This window comes from Stenella coeruleoalba, assembly GCF_951394435.1.
Source record: "Stenella coeruleoalba genome assembly, chromosome: 3".
NCBI classification, from domain to species: domain Eukaryota; kingdom Metazoa; phylum Chordata; class Mammalia; order Artiodactyla; family Delphinidae; genus Stenella; species Stenella coeruleoalba.
The window spans coordinates 42,794,125-42,818,906 of NC_137148.1; the positions used below are offsets into that span (position 1 = coordinate 42,794,125).

Sequence of the window (24,782 nt, forward strand, 5' to 3'; positions counted from 1 at the left end):
GAAGGTAAATATTTCATTAAGTATATATATTAAGATAAATCTTATTTTTAATATATACATATGATTCTTCGGATGAACACTAAAATTGCTTTCTTCATTACCTTCATTCTGTTATCTAAAAATTGAAAAAACAAAAATTCATCTACTCTTTAAACAGACTACCAAAGAAAAGGAGCCTCTTTCTTATTCTTCTTCCATAACTTAAGAAAGGGATACTACTTATCATGCCTTAGAAGTCTTTATCACGGCTCCCAAGAAAGGTAAATGGGCTAAGAGAACTTCTGCTTTGCCACTGGAAAGACAGCAACAAATCGTCTACACAAACTGGCCTTTCAGGTGACCATGGCTGTATTTTCAACCCAGACGGCAAACACTGTAGTAGTCTGACCAGAATCCATTGTTGGTTGTATGACATGTTACTCCGCAAACCAATCCCAAAATAACAGAATAGACTGATAAAGGCAAGTGTCCAACGTGAAACCTGCTGCCAACTGGCTCTTACCAACTTTTACATATAGGAAAGTTTTATAAACAAAATATAAGATGTTTTAGTAAAAAAGAAAATAAACAGTGCTAGAAAGGGGATTTTGAAACAGGAACTTTCACATATTGCTGGTAGGAGTATAACGTGGTACAACCTTTCTAGAAAACAATTTGGCTATATATATCAAGAACCTTAATTGTGCTTTACATCCTTTTATTCTAATAATTATACTTTGACAGTCTATCAGAAGGAATCAAAATATGGTTTAAATACGATATGTAGAAAGCTGCTAATCAAAGCACCATTTAAAATAATTAAAATTGTAAACAGCTTAATAAAACATTAAGTGGTTAAACATTGTTAAATTATGATATATTTAAATAATACATATTTATTTAAAATGATATTCAGAAAGAATATGGAAAATTGCTTACAGCTTTATGGGACATTTCAGTGATTCTTAAGAATAATTTTTATTGTAAAACTTTTTACTATTCCTTGAAACCTGGTACTTACCCCTTATTTATCACTCCTAGCTTCAGTCACTATCTCTACAGTTTATGGCAGTTAAAATCCTTGGATGACCTTGCCAAAGACCTCTAGGCTTGCTGCAAGGGCATGAGGTTCAGGGGGAGGCTGGAGGTTGTTCTGTTGTCCAAAAGGCTACTTTGATTAGAAAAACTTCATTAAAAGCAACTGTGAGGGTGGAGTGAAATTAAGGTGAGTGGGCCTCACTTTTTTAGCTTCTCTAAAAGCAAGGCAAGAGGTATCCTAAAAGCAAGGCAAGAGGTATCCTCACTTTTTTAACTTCTCTAAAAGCAAGGCAAGAGGTATCCTAGGGGTCACAGCAGAAGTACCAGTCCCTGTGGCTGCTTACACCTGAGTCCAGAGTCTCTCCTTGCAGACTAGAGGTTGGTAGCCAAGGATACACAGGACAAATCTGGTCCATGGCCTGTTTTCATAAATAAAGTTTTATTGGAACACAGCAAGGCCTGTGCAATTACGTGTTATCTAAGGCTGCTTTCACTCCACAATGGCAAAATTGAGTCCATATGCCCACAAAGCCTAAAATATTTACTATCTGGCTCTTTACAGAAAAAAATAGTTTGCTGACTCCTGCCCTAGACCACTGAATGTTCTTACACAGAGCAATGCCTGCACCGAAACCCCCAAAGCACCTAGCCATCAGTACCATAGATGACCTCATTCTACTCCTGGCTGGGCTTAGCCATACTCTACAGCATAGTTACTCGCTGGGATATGATCCCATGGGTTCTTTGTAATGCTGGATCAGGATGGGTTAAATCAGTATTTTTTTCCTAATGCAAATTGAGTACTGAGTTAAAAAGAAAAAAAAATATATGTGTGTGTGTTTGTATATATACATAACAAGCCAAATATTTATAAACCCTCATCGTAGTGATTCCCGTCCTTTTTTTTTGCTGAGGGTCTATCTCCTTTCCCAAAGTGTCTGGCACCAAAAAAGAACTTAGTGAATGTTTACTGACAAAAGGAAGGAATACAAGAACAAAAGGAAGGGAGGAAGGAAGTAGAGAGGGAAGGACAGAAGCAGAGAACAAGAGAAACAGGTAGGCAGGCAGGCTGGCAACTTGGGAATAGCTTACAATTGCAATTGCAATTATTATGAGCACTCAACAGAAATTTAAACTGAAAAAGTAGCATATTAAATTGTATATAGTATATGAGCTCATAAAATATCATAGAAAAGGATAGAAAAAAATATACTAAAATGTTTTAACAACACTTGCCTCTATGTGATGGGAATATATTTCTTTATGCTTTTTTTCCCCAGAATATTCTCTATACAAGAACAAAACAAAATAACAAAACATCCTCTAAGTAGAGAAAAAAGATAATTTGTATCATCCTATAGAAGCACAGGTGATTTAAACATTGTTTCTAATAAAATGCGTTTTTCATTTTGTATATACTATTTTTATCCTAAATTATAGGAATCTTTATTTTCTGAATAACTTTTTTCTCATTATAAAAGTAGTACATTGTTTTTGTATGAGGATAATATAGAAGTTGTAGAAGAAAATAAAAACCACCCATTAGAAATAATCAGTTAACATTCTAGTATATTTTCAAATGAGTGTAGACCCACATACGTGCACACAGGTGCACACACACACAAAATTAGTTTTACTTGTTTTTGAACTTTACATAAAGTGGAATCACACAATATGTATTTTTCTGTCTAGCTTCTTTTGCCAACATTATCTTTCTGAGATTCATCCATATTCTTGCGTGCAGCTGTAGACTGTTATAGCTGTGTAATATTCCATTACATGAAAATACAATTTATTTAACCATTCCTGGTTGGTGGGTATCTGGGTTGTTTCCAGTTTGGCACTCCTATGAATAACTCATAATCTATATTTTTGTACGTGGCTTTTGGTGAAATGTGCACACATTTCTATTGATTATAAACAGTGTATACTCAATGTTAACAGATAATTACAAACCCTTTTCCAAAGTGATTATGCTAATTTACACTTACGCTAGTACTGCATGATCATTCCCATTGTTCTACATCCTTGCCTTGATTTGTTTTCATCATTGATTGATTTCTTACCTTAGGTTACTGTTTTTTGTTTCTTAGTTTTTAGTTTCAGATTTTCCATTATTTTTTTATTCAATAAATATTTTCCATGAATTTGGTTCTTTTTTACATTTCTAGTCAGTGCCAAAATTCTCAACCTTATTTCAGTTTCCCTGAACATATTAAACATAGTCTTTAAAAAGTCTGTTTCTGATAACTCCATTGTCTGGATCATCTGTCTATTGTGTATCAAGTCTCTTAATTTCTAATCATGTTGTCTCATCTTCTCTTATGCCTAGCTATTTTTGATTAAGTACCTGGCATAATACTTAATAAAATTCTAGTATACAGAAAACAGTATAAGTAAGTTGAAGCCTAGAATAATATTATTTTCTTTAGAAAGGGTTTACATTTGCTTTTGGGAGCCAATTTGAGACACTTAGCAGTCCTAGATTACCTTAATCCAGTTTTAGGGATTGAGATGAGTTAAAGTTGAGCTACAGTCCCTGAAAGAAGGCCATTCTATTTCCAGTTCACTCATATTTCTAGGCTTATAGACCTTAGGGCTTCCAACCTAAAGCTTGCATGGGGCCTACCTACTATTAGTGAACCCTGGATTCCAGTTTTTCTCCCTCTAGCCTTGTAAAGCTATTGAAAGCTCTGTCAATTTAATAGTCATTCAGCTAATAAACTGGAATTGGCAGATACCCTTGAGGAAATGCTGGACTCCCCTCTCTTCGTTTCCTCCTTCTTCTTGATCTAGACCCCATTATTCTTCATTGTTTTATCAGTTCTCCCATGTCTTTAGGCAGATTAAAAAAATTTTTTTTGGTCAGTTTTTCCAGTTATTCTCAGCAAGATGGTTGGTCCAAATTCCTTAATCTGCCCTTGTTGTAAGCAGAAATCCCCCATGCCCTCTTTAATTAAAAAAAAAATTATTAAGATATTAATTCACATACCATAAAATTTACCCACTTAAAATGTACGATTCAATAGTTTTTAGAACATTTATGGAGTTGTGCCTCCATCACCATAATCAATTTTTGTTTTTTTCTTTTTTTCTGGCTCTGCCATGAGGCATACAGGATCTTAGTTCTCTGACCAGGGATCGAACCCATGCCCCATGCAGTGGAAGCAGGGAGTCTTAACCATTGGACCGCCAGGGAAGTCCCACCATAATCAACTTTAGAACACTTTCATCACCCCCAAAAGAAATCCTGGACTCCATTAACCCCTCTCTTCAGCCCCTGGCAGCCATTAATCTGCTTTCGGTCTCTATGACTTTACCTAATTTAAATAGTTTGTATAAACTGAATCATATAATATGTGTCTTTTGTTGTGTGGCCTCTTTTACATAGCATGGTTTCAAGGTTCATATATGTTGTAGCATATATTGATATTTTAATTCTTTTTTACAGTCAAATAATATTCTGTTGTATGGATATATCACATTTGGTTTATACATATATCAACTGAAGGACATTTGGATTGTTTCCACTTTTGGCTATTATAAATGTTATGGACATTTCTTTATATTTGTGTGGACATATGTTTTCAATTCTCTTGGGTATATACCTAGGGGTGGAATTGTTAGGTCAAATGATAATTCTATATTTACATTTTTAAGAATTATCAAACTGTTTTTCAAAAGTGGCTATACCAAAAAAAAAAAAAAGTGGCTATACCAGTTGCAAAAGGAGTCACGGGTATGAAATGAATAGTATGGGGAATACAGTCAGTGTAATATCTTTGTATGGTGACAGACTGTAACTAAACTTATCGTGCTGGTCATTTAAAAATGTACAGAAATATCAAATCACTATGTTGTGTAATGGGAACTAACATAGTGTTGTATGTCAATTATACTTCAAAACCAAACAAATTCATAGAAAAAGAGACTGGATTTGTGGTTACCAGAGGCAGGGTGAGGGTGGGGAATGCATGAAGGCAGTGAAAAGCTACAAACTTTCAGTTACAAGATAACTACTAGTGATGTAATGTACAACATGATAAATATAGTTAACATTTCTGTGTTACAGATGAAAGTTGTTAAGAGAGTAAATCCTAAGAGTTCTCATCATAAGGAAAAAAAATTTTTCTATTTTTTAAAGTTTGTATCTATATGAGATGGTGGATGTACACTAAACTTATTGTGATAATCATTTCATAATGTATGTAACTCAAATCATTATGGTGTATACCTTAAACTTATACAATGCTGGATGTCAATTATATCTCAAAAAACTGGAAGGAAAAGAGAGTGGCCATACCATGTTTCAATCCCACTAGCAACGTTTAAGGACCATGCCCTCTTTTTAAGCAATTATTTTTAACACCCAAATTTACTAGCCTTAATGAAATAGACCAATTATTCCTCAATAAAGCTGAAATAAATAAAATAGAAAATATTCATAAAAATAGGGACTTCGCTGGTGGCTCAGCGCTTAAGAATCTGCCTGCCAGTGTAGGGGACACAGGTTCGAGTCCTGGTCCGGGAAGATCCCACATGCCATAAAGCATAAAGCCATAAGCCCGTGCACCACAACTACTGAGCCTGCGCTCTAGAGCCCGTGAGCCACAACTACCGAGCCTGTGTGCCGCAACTACTAAAGCCCGCGCGCCTATAGCCCATGCTCTGCAACAAGAGAAGCCACCACAATGAGAAGCCTGCACCCCCGCTCCCCAAAATTAGAGAAAGCCCGTGTGCTGCAACGAAGATCCAATGCAGCCAAAAATAAATAAATAAATAAATTTATAAGAAAAATAATAAAAAATAAAAATAATTCTCTAACTATAATAAAGGAGAAACAAAATAAAAGTAATATAATAAATTAACATAAATTTTAATATGTAAGTTGTAGGGCATAACAACAAAGAATGAACACTAATGCCTACATCAATTTATAATGAATAAGACAGGATTTAAGAGAAGATTCAGCTATTCTACAGAAGAGGTATAAGAAAATAAAAAATCAGAGGTATTGGTAGATATAAAAACTCGTGTTAGAATAAACAAGTCATATATGAATTTGAGGAAATGCAAATTTCAATTTGATGAAATTCAAATTCAAATATGAGATATGAATTGTTGGAATTCAAATTCAAATTTGAGAGAAATAACCTTAATTGAAGTAGTGAGAACATGCCAAGATAAATTATAAACTAACTGAAATAGAAAAAATGAGGAAGTGTGATTCTGTTGCAATGAATCAGGCTTTTTAAATTAAGTATAGCACCAAAGTAATTTTCTATGTTACTGTATAGAAAACATATTTCCTCACTTAAAATGTTGAGGCATTCACTTCTCTCTTAATATTTAAAAGATCTTGGAAACCATACCTTGTGACAAAGGAATACAGAACAGATTGCAAGAAGAAATCTTAAAAAAAGAAGCCAGAGAAAAAAATGTAATAGCCTTTTGGAGACAATTTCAGACTAAGACTAAAAAATAATAGGCAAGCCAAAGACACATAATCTCAGTATGTTATTTTTACATCAGTTCCTTATCTTTGGGTTACAGTCGTCCATTAGGCTTTTAACAAGATCCATAAATTTCATGTTCTTCCATAATTTTAAAACACTTGATTTTAAGTCTTTGTTAAAAGGAGTTTCAGTTTTCTTATTGTACATTTGCAATTGGTTTCATTGCTTTTGCAGTAATAGTATAATTACTTGTGAAAGGAAAATCCAAAGGGAGTTGGTATTGCTGAGAGCTCTCTAAAATGGAGCCGGGAAGCCATTAAGGAATTGTGACTCACGCATGTCTCAGCCTGGATGGAGTGTGACCTTTTGACCTTACAAGCAAGTCATCCAGAACATATGCCAGAAACTCAAGATACTTATTGGATCCTTACCCTAAAATAACTAGTGACAGTCTATCTACCTGTAGGACCCCTATCCTAAAACAACTTGTGATTCCTTAAGGATAAATCACAATCCTTCCCAGGCAATTTTTAACAACCTCGTGGCTTTTTGTCTTTATAAGCCCCTGACTCTTTCTCTTCCTCAGAACACTCTTTCAGGATTACCCAAATCTGTGTCTCCCGAATTGTAATTTTAAGACCCCCCCCAATAAACTCTTTTCTTATTTGCAGCCCCCTGCATTATTTTTTTTTGGTTTACACACTAAAAGCCTTTTCAACTATATACTTGGAGATGTTATAATACTGAGTAGACAGAGAAAGATGCTAGCCCAACTCTTCATACCCTTTCCTCCCAACAAAACACACTTGATTGGTGCTAATGAGCACCGGTCAAACTCATTAGGCTCCCTCTTTCTTCAGGCTTGTCCAAATAATGTCAATGAGGGAGGAAGAAAGGGAAGAAAATAAAGCATTAGTTTAGAGGCAACGAAGGAAACAGCAAAATCAGACAGACCAGAGAGAATAAGGAAAGAAATGGAAGCAACTCAGGCAAGCAGATATGGATACAAAAGGATAGTTAAGCAAACAAAGACATCTGGAAAGAGAGACAGAAGTAAAAGAACCTATGAACTTGAGAGAATAAAAAGGTTCTGATGGGACTAGAAATAAGATCCCATTCTAACAAAGTCCATAGTTAGATTTATTTATTTATTTATTTATTTAAATCAATTAATTTATTCTTGGCTGCATAGGGTCTTCGCTGCTGTGCGCAGGTTTTCTCTAGTTGTGGCGAGAGGGGGCTACTCTTCGTTGCAGTGCGCTGGCTTCTCACTGCAGTGGCCTCTCCCGCTGCAGAGCATCGGCTCTAGGCACATGGGCTTCAGTAGTTGTGGCACACGGGCTCAGTTGCTCCACGGCATGTGGGATCTTCCCGGACCAGGGCTTGAACCCATGTCCCCTGCATTGGCAGGAGGATTCTTAACCAGTGCACCACCAGGGAAGTCCCTTTAGTTAGATTTAAAGCATCTCTGAATCCATGGCCAGGGTTGCTCTCTTCAAGCGTTTAGCAAAAAGAGTTCCACTGGAGAAAAATAATGGTGGAGAGTGGGGAGAAGAGAGGTTAGAGAAGTGGACTAAAAAGGGAGAGAAAAGAGGAGGGGGAAGAGAGTAGGGAGAAAAGGAGGAAGGAGAGGGAAGGGTACAGAAGTTGTAATACAATCAGCAAGTTGGTATCAGCTCCATGGCACTGATAAATGGTTAAGGGCCCTGGTCCTGTCTATTTAACATAGATGGCAAGTTCCTCAAAATGCAATTTATGCAGCTCTGGAAACCAGTCCTCCTGGGAAAACTACTTTTCTAGCTCTGTATAAATCCCCAACTATGAAACTACCAAGCCTCAATAATCACTGTTATTGGTCCAGGGCACATTAATAGATAAACTCTTCACTTTGTTATGCGCCCCCCAACCCAGGACCACAAATACCAAAAAGAATCAATTCAGCCTGCTATTCAGCGATAGTATTATTGACAGATGGAAGTGAGAGGCCAGTTTACAGATGTGTAGACAAGTAGACACTCTAAAAAAAAAAAAAATAGGGGCCATAAGCATGCTTAGTATGTTTGAAGGGCACCTGGAACTGCCTATTTTCAATGTCTACCTCTACCCCACTGGCTTACCAGAGTACTTGAAATGTTATCATTTAGAAAAATCTAACCTTTAGGTTAGGCTTTTATTTATTTATTTAATTTATTTATTTTTGTCTGTGTTGGGTCTTCGTTGCTGCGCGTGGGCTTTCTCTAGTTGCAGTGAGAGGGGGCTACTCTTCATTGTGGCGCACGGGCTTCTCATTGCGGTGGCTTCTCTTGTTGCAGAGAACAGGCTCTAGGCACGTGGGCTTCAGTACTTGTGGTGTGTGGGCTTAGTAGTTGTGGCTCACGGTCTCTGGAGCACAGGCTCAGTAGTTGTGGTGCACGGGCTTAGCTGCTCCGCGGCATGTGGGATCTTCCCGGACCAGGGCTCGAACCCGTGTCCTCTTCATTGGCAGGCAGATTCTTAACCACTGTGCCACCAGGGAAGCCCTAGGTTAGGCTTTTATATTCTAGGATTCTCCTTATTAAAATGCAAACAGCCATGGAAAAGTAATAGAGTAGGTCTTTGACACATCAGATTGTTTGCCATCGTAACACCTAAACAGACAAGAAAGCCCTGCACGAATAGGACAGATAAGCACTAGTGAATAAGGGGAGGAAGAAAAAGTATAACTTACAAAGCACTGTCTAGAGGAAATTTTTGAGTGAATTCCCTGAGAAAAACTGGGCACGTAGAGAGGGGCAAGAAAGCCCTAGGTCCTGGGAAAAAAGGAAGAGGAAACAGAGTTTGAAAAAATGGAAAAAGGGAAGTGCAAAGCCAAATTAACCACTTCACAATTTGGTTTCAGGCTGGCTGGAGTGGTCAACTCCCAAAGGTCATAATCCCAGAGTAGCAGCAAAGCATGAAGCAATCCTGAATACCAGGTCTAATATTTGGTCTGGGAAAAGCAGGAAAACAATCTCTAAGACCAGTGATTGCCAATGGAATATTATCAAATACAGTATAGCAGATTTCTAAACCTTCCTGTCCTGCCACCCACATTCCTCACTCCACCCCAAACCAGGTAAAAAAAACTAATAGGGGAGGGGAGGGGAGGGGAGGGGAGGGGAGGCATGCAGAGGGAAAAGTGGATTTGTATAGTTTGCAAAAGGTCCCTAAATAATCCAAATAATTATGACATGTATCATTCCTCTACAGTGACAAGCTCCTTCTTCCACCTAAGTCTAATTAGACCCCAGGTCCAACAAAATGATAAGCAGGTCCAGCACGTTATCTTTTAGTCCAAAGCAGTTCTTAAAATTCTTATATTTGAACCAAAACATAATTTTGACTGCCACCTAGTGGAAGAGATAAAGTCAACCACAAACTAAACTGAGGATAAGCAATCTAAAATTATCAAATGTTGTTCTTTATATTCTAACAGCCTAAGACAGTTTCCAAAAGTGTGGTTATATGTAAGATGATTTTAGGTAGCACAAGGATAAACGCTATTTTAACTACTTGGTATTTACTGCAATGCATATTAGAAAAAAGTATAAACAATACTTCATTTCACGAATACATGAAGATGAGGCTAAATTAACCCTAATTTTTCAACGTTAATAAATTTAAAAAAATATTAAATTATAATATTACACAGGTGGTACTGGGATATCACCAAAGTCATAAGGTGACTCTAAAATGACTGAAGTTTTGGAAATAGTTGTCTAAGTTGGTTCTTCTAATTGAAGACACTTCCCTCACTGTGTCTGAGATTTATGTATATAAAGTGAAATAACAATGTTTTAAGGTACTCCTGTTTTTTTCTCATCAAATAAGTTTCTGAAATTATTTCACAAGTAAATTAGCATTCAATACTGCTAAACCCCTATAAATATTTGCCTTCCTTAAAACATGCTTACCTAGATAGTTATCCTGATTGAAAATAGTTGATTCCCTCTTATTTTGACAAGTTTCATTATAGAAAATATATTTCCATTTAACCTACACGGTTAAACAAATTCTCAGAGAACTGTTTGAACTCCTGCCAACCTACTGCAGTGGAATACACTTTAATGACCTATGTTCTATTGTCACAGTGGTCAATTATTTATCATAGAATTTAGAGGTTTCAAGAAAATCCTGAGCATTTAATCAGCATTCATTAGTCCTTGTATTCAGTGATATTGGAACATATAAGTGAAAATTACAAGATTCATTTCATTATCTTCTCTGATGGCCACCTTAAATGACAGATAAATTTCTCATGTGATAATTTCACACTGCTCTAGCTGCAAAAAAGACTAAAAAATTAAGTATCTGGAAAATGGAAATGGGATTATCAAGACTAGCTTAAACCAATCCTCCTTCATCTCCTGGACTGGAAACTACTTCGACCCTTAACACGGTTAGGCTTCCGCTGGCAAAGAGGTGGGGTTGATGAATAGTTGGGCATTTCCCAAATAGTAATCTGCCACACGTCCCACCTCAAGCACTCAGTTTCCTTCTGAGGAGGCAACCACTCTTACAGTTTCCCATTTATTCCCCCAGAGTCATTTATACATATTTGCATAATATATAACTTGTTAATGTTGTTTTTACCCAAATGGTAGTATACTATATACACTGCTCTGCACTTCACTTTTTTCATTTAACAAAATAAGTTGAAGACTTGTTCCATTTTGATATGTAATAAAGCCACTTCCTTCTTTTCAATGGGTGAAAAATATTCCATTGTATCAATGTGCCATAATTTACTTATCCAGTCCTATAAGAAAAGACATTTTAGTTGTTTTCAAACTTTTGCTATTATAAAAAATAGTGCATTAAACAACCTTGTGCATATATTATTTGACATTGCAAATTAATGTTTAGAAATGAAATTGTTGGGCCATGTAAACTTTGGAATTGGTTGCTGGCATGTTTTTTGGTGAGGGGCAGATCACATTAATTTTACGGATTAAAATTTAAAGAGCATGACATTTTATTTTAGAGTCTTCCCTACTGAGACCAGTATATGCCTTTTTGTTACATGTCTTATCTTATTAATTCTAATATGCACATTTAATCATTTCTAAAATATGGATGCATCTCATAATTCAGGACATCTTTTAATCACTGTCAGCCAGGTGGCAGTCATGAAAGTAATTATTTCTGGTGGCACGAAGGTAACTGTCACCTGTGATCCTTTCAGTCATCAAACCATTTAGGGACCATTTAAGGAAGAAATGTGAGCCACAGTGTTTAGAAAGCTTTCTGTGACACCTTCTGGTAAGATCAGGAAAGTGCAAGCATCAAAACTAAAAAGTGTCAGTGACTAGGAAGAAAATTCTTTCAAGAAATGTTACACTATCAATGTTCTCAGTGATACTAAGGACAATTTTGTGTGGGCAGGAAAAAAAACACTGATTTTGATGAATGCAAGTCAAAAAGTGATTCAGAAGAATTAGACTCTATATGCGAAGAATCAGATTTGTAATATCTTAACTGATATATTTTGTTTATATTTTTATTTTTATAATTACAAGAGCTCTTCTAGTGAACATCAAAATAAAATTCGAAGTCCAAAGAAATTGTTGCATCAGAGGTATGGGTAGCAGTTTATGTATTATATTAAAAACAAAAACAACAGGGACTTCCCTGGCGGCGCAGTGGATAAGACTCTGCACTCCCAATGCAGGGGGCCCGGGTTCGATCCCTGGTCAGGGAACTAGATCCCACATGCATGCCGCAACTAAGAGTTTGCATGCCACAACTAAGGAGCCCAGCTGCCACAACAAAGACATGGCGAAACCAAATAAATAATAAATAAATAAATAGTTAAAAAAAAAGCAGCACAACTTATAATCAGCATCTCAGATTTGAAGAAATATTCTACATGTTATTTTAGGTCTCTCAGTAGTATTTTAAAGTTTCTCTCATATAGATTTTGCACATCCTTAAGGCTATTCCTATGTATTTTATCTTTTTCTTCATTATATTTTCTCATCAGAATGCTATTTATTTTTGCCTGTTTTGTAAACAACCACGTTACTGAATTGTCTTATTATTTATAATAATTTTTCAGTGGATTCTTTTGGGTTTTCCAGGTACGCAATGAAACAAATTTTAAACTCTACTTATCTTAAACTATCTGCTGGAATTTAAGCTCAATGAAGGTAAGGATTACGTATTACTTTTACTGTTCTATCCCCAGCACCTCGCATATTACCTTGCACAAATCAGATAATCAATATATATTTGTTAAATGAGTTATATGCATCTTACTTCATAAAACTTCTCAACCACCCCTGACAGACAAGTGGAGTTTAGTATAAAAAGTCAGATATAAGTGAGAAAAGAGTATTTATATTTATTCTCTACCACATACAAACATACAGATCCTGTAAGAAACTGGATATTTTATAATCAAAGTTATATATATTCGGTTATAATTAGTTGTATATTAATAATTAAAAACCTTAATTATAAAATAAATATTTTATTTTAAACACTTACCTTTTGGATCTTATATCTGATGAATCAAACTGGATATTCATAGGTCCAGGATTTATTTCATTATCTACCTCAGGGATGAGAAGATGGCTAGAATCACTATCCATATTTGCCATTTTTTCTCAGACTCTAAGCACTGAAGAAGTCAGTCCTATAATAAATCAGAAAAGAGAAACAATTTAAAGTTTAATTTAAAAAATATTTTATTAATAGGTAATATATTTGCATGCATAAGAAATTGAAAAAACACAGGAATTTGCTGAAGATATCTTAATGAGCTACATGCCTAAAATATTTATATTATCAGAAACCTGTTAAGTTGAAATGGAGTTACTGCTTATTTTTCAGCTTAGTAAAAAAGAAGCAGGGCAATCCATTTCCAGTAATAAAATAAATTAGGCTACTTGGACTCATTTTCCTGCAGAAAACAACTAAAAATACTGGATAAAATATTATTATTATTTTTTTAAATCAGAGATCTCATACGTTCATTTTATTTATTTTTTTGTCTGTGAAATATATTAAAACTTTGCTGATGACAGCTGGAAATCAAAACATTAAAACTTTTAACATAATAAAATAGCTGTGTTTGTGAAGATCTTTTAAAAGTTTCCTAAACCAATAAGAGAGAAAAATTAAAAAGTAGTGAATATAATACAAATTAAACATCAATTGAAAATAGGAGTCAGTGTGTTAAAAAAAAAATTAAGAGGTTGGTCAGGTATAAAGGAAGTCATCTTAAATTTCTAATACTGTTACAGTATGTACAGCACAGCTGAGGTAGGGTGATGGACAATATGACCTCTTGAAGCCCTTTACAATCTTTGTTGTTGTTGTTGTTTTTAATTTAATTTAATTTATTTTTTTATACGGCAGGTTGGATACAATATTTTTTAAAAATTTTTGAAAAGCACCTTTTAGTAAGGAAAAGAAGGCCATTTGCAGGTGAATTTAAGGAACCTAGAAAGTAAGTAGCTCAATGAAGTTGCTTCTGCTCTGAGGGTATTTGCTGTGCCAGGAGAAACTGGGCTGAGGTTTTCAAGACCTTGTGAAGTATTAAGAAAAGAGAAGACAAAACCCAAGATTCACCCAAAGTAAGGAACGACTGTAGTAAGAAATCATCTCCTCTCCGTACTTCCCATACAGCTGGGACTACAAAGAACTTTACCATCAGATTAGGAGTTAACAAGAAGTAAAAGTGCCTCACTCCCTCACAAAGGAATAACAAACAAGTTTTCTTGACAATGACTACAGCGTGTGTGTGTGTGTGTGTGTGTGTGTGCGCGCGCGCGCGCTTGAGGGAAATATTATATACCACAAACTGCACCGCATATGGATTTGCAAGGTGATCAAAGAACACTTAAACCTGTGAATATAATTTCAGGTTACTTGCTTGGTAGAGCTTATAGGCAATTGGCCGAAGCAAATGTAAATCTTTTCTATGAGGATACAGAAAAGATTGATCCTAGGCCTCAAAAGACTTGCTAACAATCTTTCAAGAACAATGAACAGTACATAGTCAAAAATAACCTAGCATATAAAGAAACAAAGTACTATTAGTGAGAACCAGAAGAAATAGCAGAAACAGATCCACAAAGACTTCAACTATAGGGATATCAGAATAAGATTATAAAATAATTATGCTTCCTATGTTTAAACAAATAAAGGAAAAAAGTGGACATTTTCAAAAAGTAACAGCATATTTGAAAAGGACCAGAATGAATGTTTAGGCCTAAATAAATAAAAAAAAAAGAAAAAATATAGTAACACAAAATGTAATAGCCAAAATTTAAAACTCAATGGATGCATTTTAAAGTTGAAGAGAGGGCGTTGGCAACATGGTAGAATAAAAAGCTACCTTTATCTTTCCCCTTCAACCAGTAAACCAGTAAAACATCCACAACACAACAAAGGTGCCTCTGCCCAACATACTAGGATGCTGGAGAATCCCACACATCTGTACATCTACAAGTGAGTGGACTGGAACACACAGAGGAGGGGAACTGAGGGAGGGAGAAACCAAGGGAAGAGCAAAGGCAGTGCCTGTAATCCTACCCCTCTGGCTACAGCAGCTGAGACTGCAGCCCCAGAGTACTGGGTAGCAGCAGGGGAGGCAGGGCACATGACTCCTGCCTCAACAGCCCCCATGGCCACAGAGGCAGAGACGTAGAACCTTACAACACTGAAAACAGCAAAGGTGCCCATGCAATCCTGGCTCTTCTTCCCTTTCGTCTCCCTCCCCCCTGCAGTGTCAGAGTCTGTGACTCAGGAGATCCTGGATGCGAAGGAAGAGTCCACCGTCCTGGCTGATGATGCCAGTGACAGTAGCAGAAGCAACGCACCAACAACGCTGGAGGCACAAGAAGCAATAATGAGGACCCAGGGTAATGCCACTAACAAAGGTGATGGACGATGGAGAGTAAGGGCTCAAATATATAACCAGTGTTGGCTCAAGTAAGAAAAACCAAAAGATTGTGCTATAGCACCACCTACTGGAAAGAAAAAGAAAGGCCTCAATTTCTAATCTGTTTAACTCATTATAATCAAGCAAAAATGTAAAAAAAAAAAAAAAATGTGCCTGTGGAGAAACAGCTCAAATGTGCCTGCGGAGAAACAGCTCAAGTGTGCCTGCGGAGAAACAGCTCATCAGGCACCATGAACCACAGTAACAGTGCACTACAAAAAGAAGATGACAATTCTCCAGAAACCAAACATAAAGTCATGCAATATTGTGATCTAATTGATAGAGAATTCAAAATAGCTGTTATGAAGACACTCGACAAGCTACAAGTTTTCTTGTAGAAAGGCAGTTTCAATGAGCTCAGGAATAAAATTAATGAACAGAAGTAACAAAGAGATTGAAACTAAAAAAGACCTAAACGGAAATTCTAGAGCTGAAGAATTCAATAAATGAGATGAAGAATGAAGCAGAAAGCAATGGAAATAGAGCAGACCAAATGGAAGAGAGAATTGGCAAGCTTGAAGACAGAAATCTAGAAATGATACAAGCGCAAAGAGAAATAAGATTTTTTTTTTTTTAATGAGGAAATTCTACAAGAGCTATCCGATTCTTTTAGGAAGGGCAACATTAGGGTAGTGGGTATCCCAGAAGAGAGAAGGGAACAGAGTTTACTTAAAGAAATAATAGCTGAGAACTTCCCAAAGCTGGGGAAGGAATTGGATATACAAATCTATGAAGCTAAGAGAACACCTAATTACCTCAATGCAAAAAGACCTTCTCCGAGACACATTATATTAAAATCATCAAAACTCAATACAGGGCTTCCCTGGTGGCGCAGTGGTTGAGAGTCCGCCGGCCGATGCAGGGGACACGGGTTCGTGCCCCGGTCTGGGAAGATCCCACATGCCGCGGAGTGGCTGGGCCCGTGAGCCATGGCCGCTGAGCCTGCGCGTCCGGAGCCTGTGCTCCGCAACGAGAGAGGCCACAACAGTGAGAGGCCCGCGTACCGCAAACAAACAAACAAACAAACAAAACAAAACAAAAGTCAATACAAAGAAAAAATTTTAAGGGCAGCCAGGGGAAAAAGGATAACCTACAAAGGAACCCCCATTTTACTGTCAGCAGATTTCTCACCAGAAACTCTACAGGCCAGGAGGGAGTGGGATTATATTCTCAAAATACCGTGAAAGATAAAAACTTTCACCCAAGAATACCCTATCCAGCAAAGTTATCATTCAGATATGAAGGAGAAATAAAGACTTCCCCAGATAAACAAAAGCTGAGGGAGTTCATCAACACTAGACCTGTCTTATAAGAAATGTTGAAAGGAGTTGTTTTACCAGAAACTAAAAGGCAAAAGTACACAGCATTTTGAGTAAGGTGATAAATATATGAAATCAGAAAATTGCAACTCTTTATTAGAGTAGGTTTGTAAACACTTTATTACAGTGGAAAGGTAAAGGGGGGGAATAGAAAAAAATTTCAATTTGGTAACAAACTCACAATATAAAAAGGGATAGTTTGAGACAACAAAAACACAAAAGGGGAAGAGGAAAAGGACAGAATCCATATAGGTAAATGTAGCTAAGATGCTATCAGCAGGGACTTCCCTGGTGGCGCAGTGGTTAAGAATCCACCTGCCAATGCAGGGGACATGGGTTCAATCCCTGGTCTGGGAAGATCCCACTTGCCTCAGAACAACTAAGCCCATGCGCCACAACTACTGAGCCTGCGCTCTAGAGCCTGTGAGCCACAACTACTGAAACCCGTGTGCCTAGAGCCCATGTTCCACAACAAGAGAAGCCACCACAAGGAGAGGCCCGTGCACCACAACGAAGAGTAGCCCCCGCTCACTGCAACTAGAGGAAGCCCGTGCCCAGCAACAAAGACCCACTGCAGCCAAAAATAAATAAGTAAATAAATAAATAAATGAATTTAAAAAAAAGATGCTACCAGCAGAAAACGTACTATTTTACGCATGACAATTTTATACAAACCCAATGGAAACCACAGAACATAAATCCAGAGCAAAGACATGACACACAAAAAAAGAGGAAACTGAGAAAAACATCATAGAAAAACACCAAACCAAAATAGTAGATGGAAACACAAGAAAAAAGCAATAATGGAGATGTAGAATAACCAGAAAACAAAAGATAAAATGGCGATACTGTCTTCATCTATCAATAATCACCTAATTGTAAATGGACTGAATTCACCAATTCAAAGACACAAAGTGGCTGGATAGGATAATTCATCAAGAAAACATTACAGCAAAGTGATTCAGTTATACATACGTGTGTGTGTGTACACACACACACACACACACACAAACATATATTCTTTTTTAGATTCTGTTCCCTTATAGGTATTACAAAATACTGAGTATAGTTCCCTGTGCTATACTTCAATAAAAAATTAAATTAAATTTAAAAAAAAGACATCACAGTTACTAATATACATGCACCTAACATAGGAACACCAAAACATATAGAACAATTATTAACAGACCTAAAGGGAGAAATTGAGAGCAACACAATAATATTAGGGGACTTCTAACACCTCACTTACATCAAAGGATAGATCAACTGAGGAAGTCAACTGAGAAACAGTGGCCTTAAATGAAACGTTAAACCAGGTGGATTTGATAGATTTGTACAGAACATTCCATCCAAATGCAGAATACACATTCTTCTCAAGTGCACATGAAACTTTCTCAAATGACAGACCATATGTTGGGAAACAAAATAAGTCTCAATAAATTTAACAAGACTGAAATTATATCAAGTATATTTTCCAGTCACCATGGTATGGAACTAGAAATCAACTACAAACAAAAGCTGGAAAATATATGGAGACTAAACAACATGCTACAGTACAACTATTGGGTCAAAGAAGAAGTCAAAAGAGAAATCAAAAATTACCTGAAAATAAATGAAAATGAAAATACATCAAACCAAAATCTTCAGGATGCAACAAAAGTGGTACTAAGAGGGAAGTTTATAGCAATACAGAACTACCTTAAGAAACAAGAAAAATCTGAAATACTTTATCTTTCACCTAAAAAAAACAGAAAAAAGAGAACAAATAAAACCCAAAGTCAGTAGAAGGAGGGAAATAATATTGATCAGAGTGGAAATAAGTGAAATAGACTAAAAAGGCAATAAAAAAGATCAATGAAACCAAGAGCTGGTTCTTTGAAAAGATAAACAAACCTTTAGCTAGACATAGTAAGGAAAAAATGCTGATAAATAAAACTACAAATGAAAGAGGAGAAATAACAACAGATACCATAGAAACAAAAAGGATTATAAGAGATTATGAACAGTCATACACCAACAAACTGGACAACCTAGAAGGGACCAATTCTCAGAATCATACAATCTTCCAAGACTGAATCACAAAGAAATAGAAAATCTGAATAAACCAATCACTAGTACAGAGATTGAAATAGTACTCAAAAAAGCTTCCAAAAACAATAGTCTGGGACCAGACAGCTTCACAGGTGAATTCCATCAAACATTCAAAGAAGATTTAATAACTATCCTTCTCAAACTCTTCCAAAATACCGAAGAGGAGGAAATGCTTCCCAACTCATTTTACGAGGCTAACATCACCCTGACACCAAAATCAGACAGAGACAACATAAAAAAAGAAAAATTATAGCCCAATATCTCCAATGATCATAGATACAAAAATCCTCAACAAAATATTTAGCAAACCAAATACATCAATACAGTAAAAAGATTATATGCCATGATCAGGTGGGATTTATTCCAGGCATGCAAGGATGGTTCATTACCTGCAAATCAATCAATGTGATACACCGCATTAACAAAATAAAGGATAAAAACCATATGACCTTATCAACGGATGCAGAAAAAGTATCTGACAAGATTCAACACCCATTTATGATAAAAACTCTCAATAAAGTGAGTATAGAAAGAATGTACCTCAACATAATAAAGGTCATATGTGACAAACCCAGCAGCTACACATACTCAGTGGTGAAAAACTGAAAGCTATCCTCCTAAATCAGGAACAAGACAAGAATGGCCCCTCTCACCACGCTTATTCACATAGTATTAAAAGACGGTATCCATCCATCTCCTTCTTCCTACCTCCCTGGATGCTCCCCTGACCCCTGCAGGCAGCATCCTCAGTCCATCCTCACTGCCCCTGGCCACATGATGGGAACAGTGGTGGGTCTTGCACGCATGTCCCCGAACTGGCCTGCATCGGTCGGTCGGGGGAGGGGCCTGTTCCACCTAGGCCAGGGGTCTCAGGTCGAAAGGCAACATTCCGCCAGAGGAAGTGGCGAGAGGGAAGGGGGGGCGCCCCTTGTAGCACTTCCCACCTTGGTGCACTGCGTCTCTTCCACACCCTGCCATGGGCCCAGCGCACAGGTTGGGATGGGGAAAGGGGAGAGGCAAGTGCAGATGGCAGGGGCATTGGAGGGTGGTCCCACGGATCCCTTTCCTTGGGGAAACTTGGGGCTGGAGGGCAGCAGCAGCACGTGTCTGCTGCTGAACACATCTGTATCCGGGTCCTCTGCCACCCCTGGTGTGAGGAGTGGGCCAGGGGGCCTGGTTGGTTGCGGCCCTTGTGCTTTCTCCCTCTTCTAAAAAAAAACAAAAGTCCTAGACAGAGCAAGTAGGCAAGAAAAAGAAATAAAAGGAATAAAAGAAATAAAAGGAATCCAAATTGGAAAGGAAGAAGTAAAATTTAATAGTCTGCAGATGATATGATACTATTAATAGAAAATCCTAAGGACACCACCAAAAAACTACTAGAACTCATCAATAAATTTGGTAAAGATGCAGATACAAAATTAACACTCAGAAGTCTGTTGTGTTTCCATACACTAACAATGAACTATCAGAAAGAGAAATTAAGAAAATGATTGGGGGCTTCCCTGGTGGCACAGTGGTTAAGGATCCGCCTGCCAATTCAGCGGACACAGGTTTGAGCCCTGGTCTAGGAAGATCCTACATGCCGCAGAGCAACTAAGCCCGCGAGCCACAACTACTGAAGCCCAAGCACCTAGAGCCCGTGCTCCGCGACAAGAGAAGCCACCACAATGAGAAGTCCGCGCACCACAACAAAGAGTAGCCCCCGCTTGCCACAACTAGAGAAAGCCCGCATGGAGCAACAAAGATCCAACTCAGCCATAAATAAATAAATAAATAAATTTATTAAAAAAAAGAAAATTGCCTTTACAATTGCAACAGAAAGAATAAAATACCTGGAAATAAATTTAAAGACACAAATAACTGGAAAGATATTCTGTGCTCATAAATTCAAAGAATTAACATTATTAAAATGTTCATAAGACTTCCCTGGTGGCGCAGTGGTTGAGAGTCCGCCTGCCGATGCAGGGGACACGGGTTTGTGCCCCGGTCCGGGAAGATCCCACATGCCGCGGAGCGGCTGGGCCCATGAGCCATGGCCGCTGAGCCTGCGCATCCGGAGCCTGTGCTCCGCAATGGGAGACGCCACAACAGTGAGAGGCCTGCGTACCACCAAAAAAAAAAAAAAAAAAAAAAAGGGCAGAGGAGATAAACAGACATTTTCCAAAGAAGACATATAGGTGGCCAACAGGCACATGAAAACGATGTTCAACATCATCAATTATTAGGGATTATTAGGGATCAAAACCACAATAAGATATCACCTCACACCCATTTGAATGGTTATTATCAAAAAGGCAAGAAATAACACGTGTTGGTGAGGATGTAGATATAAGGGAACACTTACACACTGTAGGTGGGAATGTAAGCTGGTGCAGCCACTATGGAAAACAGTATGGAGATTCCTCAAAAATTTAAGAATGGAAGTAGCATATGATCCAGCCATCCCACTTCTTGGTGTTTATCCAAAGAAACACTAATTCAAAAAGATATATGCACTCTTATGTTCATCACGGCACTATTTGCAATAGTATTGCAAGAAATATTTCCAAAGTACAGAAACAACCTAACTGCCCAATAATGAATGAATGGATAAAGAAGGTGTGGCATATACATACAATGAAACACTACTCAGCCATAAAAAAAAGATGAAACCTTGCCATTTATGACAACATGGATGAACCTTGAGGATATTATGTTAAGTGAAATAAGTCAGAGAAATAAATACTGTGTGATTTCACTTATATGTGGAATATAAAAAACAAAACAAATAAAATAAATAAATGAACAAACTAAACAAAAACAAATACATGGATACTGAGAATACTGAGTAGTGGTTATCAGAGGGAAAAGGGCAGAGAGAAGGGTAAAGGGGATCAACTGTATGGTGATGGATGGAAAGTAAATTTTTGGTGGTGAGCACACTGTAGGGTATACAGAAGTAGAAATATAATGAACAATTTTATAAGCCAATGGTACCTTAAAAACAAATCTATAAATAATACTAAATAAATAAAATTAGCAACCTTTATTAAAGAAATTGAAGAGAAAATTAATGTACTAGAAGATACATCAGAAGAAGTTATCTAGAAAGTGGCAAAGAGAGAAAAAAAAAAAAGGCAGAAAATGTGGGAGAGAGGTTAAAAGACAAGAGATAGAATGAGAAGGTCTAACATGCATGTAATTGGTGCACCGGAAAGAGGAGATAGCAGAGGTAATATTGAAGAGATAATGGCTTAGGATTTTCGAGAATTCGTAAAAGATAATGATCTGCAGATTCAAGAAGTTTAATGAATTCAAGCAGAATCAATAAACAATATGTTACAGAGTTGGAAAAAAAAATTAAAATTCCAGACCAAAGGGGGAAAAGATCAAGTGAAGTTCTTGGAATTAAAGTGTTCTAAAGCCCTTGTATTGGCCAGATCAACATTACACTTTGATGTGATGTATGGTGTAATTTTAAAGGTAACTACTAACATAATAGAAAACAATATATAACTTATAATCTAGGAGAGGGAGAAAGGAGAATGTTAAAAAATAAATGACTTAAAGAAAGGTAAGAAAGGAGAAAAAAATGTAAAAGAAGTAGGACAAATAGAAAGCATAAAATAGACAAGATCCTCCCATTCTTTCTTAAACCCATGCTAATCAGGCTATCTTCCCCATCACTACACAAAACCTACTCTTATTAGACCAATGCCCTCCATATTGGTAAACTCAATTTCTCAATCTTTAACTTGCTTGCCTTATCAGAAATATTTGCCACAAAGAATCACTCTCTTCCTTAATAAACTGATTCAACAGGGCTTCAGGTTTTTCCTATATCTCTCTGGTCCCTCCTCCTTTTCTGTCTGCTTTGCTCACTGTTAGCTCCTTGTCTCCCTTAAAATTGTAGAGTCTCGGGCTTCCCTGGGTGGCACAGTGGTTAAGGAATCTGCCTGCCAATGCAGGGGACATGGGTTCGATCCCTGGCCTGGGAGGATCCCACATTCCACGGAGCAGCTGAGCCCGTGCGCCACAACTGCTGGGACTGCGCCCTGGAGCCTGCGAGTCACAACTGCTGAGCCTGCGTGCCACAACTGCTGAGGCCTGCACGCCTAGAGCCCATGCTCTGCAGCAGGAGAGGCCACCGCAATGAGAAGCCTGTGCACCGCAATGAGTGGTGGCCCCTGCTTGCCACAACTAGAGAGGGCCCGCATGCAGCAGCAGAGGCCCAACACAGCCAAAAATAAATACATTTATTAAAAAAACAAATTGTAGTCTCAAGGGTCAGTCTTTGTACTCTTCTCTATTTACCTCAATTTTTAGGTAATGTTATCCAATCTCATGGTTTTAATATCGTCACTTGTGTTATACAATACAGTAGCCACTAGTCACAAGTGATTACTTAAATTTATACTAATTAAAATTAAATTAAAAAAAATTCAGTACCTGAGTCACTCTAGCCACATGTGGCTAGTGGCTACCATATTGCACAGTGTAGGTATAAAACATTTCCATCATTGCAGAAAGTTCTGCTGATCTAGATAATGACAAATTTCACATTATATTTCTAGCCAAAACTTCTCTCCTAAATTTCAGACTTGCATATCCAACTACCAACTTAACATCTTTTTAAAAATTGAGATATAATTGACATATAACATTATACTAGTTTTAGATACACAACATAATGATTTGGTATATGTATATATCCAACTTAATATCTTTACTTGGATATAATAGACAAGTGAAACCTGTCAAAAACTGAACTTCTGACTTTTTCCTGAAAAGCTACCCCATGCATTGTTTTCCTGATTTCAGTTAATGGTATTTCCATCCTTCTAGTTGCTCAAGCTAAAATTCTTGGAATCACTCATAACTTCTTTTTCTCAGTCTACATTCAATCCGTTAGGAAATCTTGTTGGCTTTCTTTCAAATATATCCAGACTCTGACTACCATCATTTGTTACCAAGATTTCTACAGTGGAGCTCTCTGTTTGTACCCTTACAGTTTACTTGCCACACAAGCAGGTAGAGAGTTGTAGAGTGGTATAGTAAGGAATTTGGCCTCACCCAGTTGGTTGTTACAACTGAGGGAAGTGCTATTAGCACCCAGTAGGTAGAGACTAGGGATGCTGCTAAAGATCCTACAGTGCACAGGTTAGCTTCCTACAACAATTACCTAGCCAAAAATGTCCTGAGACTGAGAAATCTGCCCTAAGGGGGAAAATAGGAGGCTGTGTTAGGGAAAGACAGGAAGGGACCTTATATGGTAATGGCAGTATTCTATTTCTTTAACTTGATTGTGGTTACATGGCTATTTGCTTTATAATTATTCAATATACGTATGTTCGATGCACTTTTTTGTAGGATGTTGTATTTCACAATTATTAAAAAAAAAAGGGAACTCCATAAGATGAAGTAAACAGATTTTAACACAAAACCAAGTGCTTTACCTTTTATCCTCAACCTGTAAGTTACTATTATTACCTTCACTTTATAGAAAAGGATACAAAGCATGGAGAAGGTAAGTAATTGACTGCAAAGTTAGTAAGTGGCAGAGTTCAAATTCAAGCCTACACAGTTTAAGTCCAGAGCCTGTATTCTTTGCCACTATGCTGTGCTGTTTTTCCTGTTCTTTGGCCTTTCCTCCTCCTCTCTTTTATCTTTCACTTTTACTTCTCTTTCTTGTTACAGCCCAGACTACTCAACAAGTATAGTTTTATTATTGCTGTATTTGTTTAATGGAGTTTAATGTCCACTGATCTTATTTTTCTAATTGTAGCATTTACGGCAAAGTAGAAAGAAAATGGGGTTTCTGAGGGAGAGTCCTATATTTGCCACTCACTACCTGTGTAATTTAAGACTAACCATTTAACCTCCACGAGACTATTTTCCCATTTGCAAAATGGAAATAATAACATCCTCTTCACTGGGGTGTTTGAGAATTAA

General features: G+C 37.2%; 1 protein-coding gene across 20 annotated transcripts in view; it reads right to left on the bottom strand.

The window, feature by feature from the left end:
- Nucleotides 1-24,782, bottom strand: part of SLC38A9 (solute carrier family 38 member 9) — a 108,397-nt gene that overhangs the window by 74,244 nt on the left and 9,371 nt on the right. For 17 of the 20 annotated variants that reach the window (XR_013827507.1, XR_013827508.1, XR_013827509.1 and 14 more), the window contains one exon: nt 12,981-13,128. Coding sequence is in view for 9 of the 20 variants with exons in the window: in XM_079916141.1 (XP_079772267.1) it covers nt 12,981-13,093 (113 nt within the window). In the remaining 11 variants the exon portion in view is untranslated. Of the gene's footprint in view, nt 1-9,180; nt 12,549-12,980; nt 13,129-24,782 lie in introns of those variants that run through there. The other 3 variants (XM_079916150.1, XM_079916151.1, XM_079916149.1) reach the window with 3 other exon arrangements.